This window comes from Poecilia latipinna, unplaced genomic scaffold, assembly GCF_001443285.1.
Source record: "Poecilia latipinna isolate Pla-1442-1.1 unplaced genomic scaffold, P_latipinna-1.0 Scaffold877, whole genome shotgun sequence".
NCBI classification, from domain to species: domain Eukaryota; kingdom Metazoa; phylum Chordata; class Actinopteri; order Cyprinodontiformes; family Poeciliidae; genus Poecilia; species Poecilia latipinna.
In genome coordinates this window covers 381,863-385,130 of record NW_015113493.1, presented here as the reverse complement: position 1 = coordinate 385,130, position 3,268 = coordinate 381,863, and the positions used below count along the sequence as shown (strand labels likewise).

Here is a 3,268-nt window from a genome sequence, read left to right as displayed (position 1 = left end):
CTAACTTGGAAGCTTATATATCCTATTTTTATATTCATTGGCAGCTCTTTTTCCTCAAACTCCACCATAACATTTTTACTTTTACTAGATCAAAAATATGTTGAAGTATATGATACTTCCTTGGGAAAATATACAAGGAAAATTGCCCTCAGATGTAGGGTGACCTCAAAAGTCGCTTTGCATGTTTCCAGTCGAGCCACAAGAGGAGCTCTTTCGTGTTGGCTGTACTCGGTGTTGTAAAGACGTTCGTCGTAAACGGGTTTGTTCACTTTGAATGTAACCATTAGCGTGACGATGCTAAGCTAGCTGTCAGCCAGGTATCCAGGGGTTTTGCTGCTGAGTTAGCCACCGGATGCTCCCAGTCGTACCTTCTTGACATTCCCTCAACATTCCTGGACGAATTCGTGTCGACTGCCCAGAGTCCGCGAATTCAAGTCCACTCCTGAGTTAACCTAGTTCCTTTACCCCTTAGCTTGTGTGACTTAGCTCACTGGCTATCGAGACTGCACACTCAGGCAGAACCGGACCGACGAGGTAAGTTAGCCTCCGCGCTTGCGAGATGTGATGTTGTAGCGAGGCGGCTCGCTTTAAGGAAACACCGGTGCTTGAAAACACATAGAAGGTAGGCCTAAAGTAAACGTGTTCAAGAGAGCAAACTGGAACAAGCCTAAACCTAAACAAGCCTCGACAGCCCAGCGAGGTTTTATAGAACAAATAAATTTTGAGCTAAGCTTATAGTAAAATGCCTGTAACGTTAGTGGCATTTCGTTGGACAGAACCAGCGAACCCTGCCGTGGCTAGCTAACCGGGTTCAGGGCTTCTGGTGTTTAAATGTATTTGGTCTAACACCCTTTTAGCCCTTTATATATATATATATATATATATATATATATATATATATATATATATATATCTCCCTCATAATAGGGAAATGTTGAATGCTAAAGTTATTCTGCGTTTTTTAAGAGGCCATTAATAAGTTCAGTCCTTCCACTGCCCCAAGTTATGTTTAGCCAATGAATTCAAGCTAAGTGCTAGTAAGTATAATCAAAGTAAGTCACAGATAATTTTATAACAGCTTTATATGAGTTGTGCTGCCAGAAAGCAAAGTTCAGGGCAACTGTTTGCTTGGAAATTGTTGTCGCTAGTTGCTAACTAAGTTTTTGCTTTGTGACTGCAGAGTTGCACTTAAGGACCACACCCAGACAAGATGTCACTTCATCAGTTTCTGTTGGAACCCATCACCTGCCACGCGTGGAATCGCGACAGGACACGTAAGGCTGAAAATATAATTGAATTTTAAAATAGCAACTACCAACTAAGCACTCTTGGTTAGTTCCAACACCTGTCTTAGGTTGTGTATCAAATTCCACATCATAAAAGCTGTTCATGCGTGAATGAGTAACCGCAGGTAAACAATAGATGTTAGGACAAGCTTGGTTTCAGTCTTCAGTAGTCAACGGAATCTGGTCTAACTGGTTGGGTTTCTATATTTTCATCAAGGTAACCTGCTTGGTTTTTGTTCTCATTTGATTAGATTTTTTTTTTCTTTTTCAGAAATTGCTATCAGTCCAAATAACCACGAAGTTCATATCTACAAGAAAAGTGGCAACCAGTGGTTGAAGACCCATGAACTGAAGGAGCACAATGGACATATTACAGGTAGGTTATTTTACACACTTTAACTTGTATTTAGTTTGCTAGATATTTTTGACTTATATTTGATTCCTTTCTGAATATATTCAAGGCATCAATGCATTAAGGGAGATATAAAATTTTACTTTCAGTGTCTAGATTTGTTTTGTTTTTTTTGTTTTTGTTTTTTTATTTAATGGCTTTTTAGAGTTTTTCCTTGTTGATTTTCTTAATAAAAAATTAAATTAAATTTAAAAAATTAAATTTCTTGAAGTAGATGATAGGAAAATCAAAGTTTTTCCTATCATCTCATATCATATGAGATGATATTGTTGGTCATGTGAAATTAGAAAATCAAGGAATTGTTTTTATATAAGAGAAAAACAGCCAGTTTTTCCCTTGGCTGCTAAACTAATATAACACATCAACTATTATGTTTTTAATTGTTGTTTTTATCATTTCTTATTTGATACATAAGCACATTTGGAGGGTGATTGAACACCTTGTTGACAGTCCAGAGTTAATCTTTACAATTGACTTTGTGCTGTTTTCAACAGTAACATTAGGGTTCCACTGATTGCACCGATCTTTAAAAATCCCTGACCTGTCAATTCTGATTTTGGCTCATACCATTTTTTTTTTGTCTGAATATATGGATATAATGAAGCAAGAAAGTCGCGGAGTTGTTGACAGTGGTTCACACCGAATGTGCTGACATGACCTGGTGGGCGGGTCTGTCAGTCAGACTCTCTCACAGCAGACTAAAAAGGACAGTGGCTGAATTTTAGACCTTTGATGAGGTCAATAAGATCAGTGGATAAGATTGGCTTCACATGTACATATCGGCTGATCACCCAGCTCCCAAAATTAAGAAAACCAGAGCAGATTTATCAGCTCGCCAATTTATTGGTGCACGCAAGTAATGTTCAAGTTTTAGTAAATTCTGAATAGATTGCTCTGATTTGTTGATTTTTAGACAATTTCTCAAATTCATCCTTAATAGTCATGGATACATTCTGGAAGATGCAAATAAACAAAATGAACTATGCATGCTACATATTGAGTGCACATGGCTTTGGTTATATTTACAGTCATAATGTATTCTTAAATACATTACCAATCTTTTTTTAATTTACATATTATCCTTTTCCAATACCAGCAGTTTGAAAGTTAATTTGTTTTCTTTTTTTACATTTTTCATTGATTGGTTATTCTTTAGGTATTGATTGGGCTCCCAAAAGTGACCGTATAGTGACATGTGGAGCAGACCGAAATGCCTATGTGTGGTCTCAGAAGGAAGGAGTTTGGAAACCCACGCTGGTCATCCTCAGGATCAACCGGGCGGCCACCTTCGTCAAGTGGTCTCCGCTGGAGAACAAGTTTGCAGTCGGCAGTGGAGCTCGACTCATCTCTGTCTGCTACTTTGAGTCTGAGAATGACTGGTGAGATTGAAGTAGCAGTGCAGCACCTTCCACATTTTCCAAATGTGTTTCTTAACATATGGATAAACTTGCCTACCATGCTTACGCAATCTAGAAAATATGGAATTTGATTGTTTTTTTCATGTCTGGATATTAAAAAAAAAAAAAAAAGGAGCATGTTTGTTTCTAGAAAATGCTTCCTTCTTTCTTCA

The 3,268-nt window shown here is 37.7% G+C and overlaps 1 protein-coding gene across 1 annotated transcript in view; it reads left to right on the top strand.

Annotated features, from left to right (window-relative positions):
* Window positions 1-155: 155 nt before the first annotated feature.
* Window positions 156-3,268, top strand: part of arpc1a (actin related protein 2/3 complex, subunit 1A) — a 12,413-nt gene continuing 9,300 nt past the window's right edge. Inside the window, exons 1-4 of the mRNA XM_015048360.1 lie at window positions 156-534; window positions 1,181-1,274; window positions 1,558-1,662; window positions 2,855-3,077. Coding sequence (XP_014903846.1) covers window positions 1,211-1,274; window positions 1,558-1,662; window positions 2,855-3,077 — 392 coding nt within the window. The 5' untranslated portion in view covers window positions 156-534; window positions 1,181-1,210. The remainder of the gene's footprint in view (window positions 535-1,180; window positions 1,275-1,557; window positions 1,663-2,854; window positions 3,078-3,268) is intronic.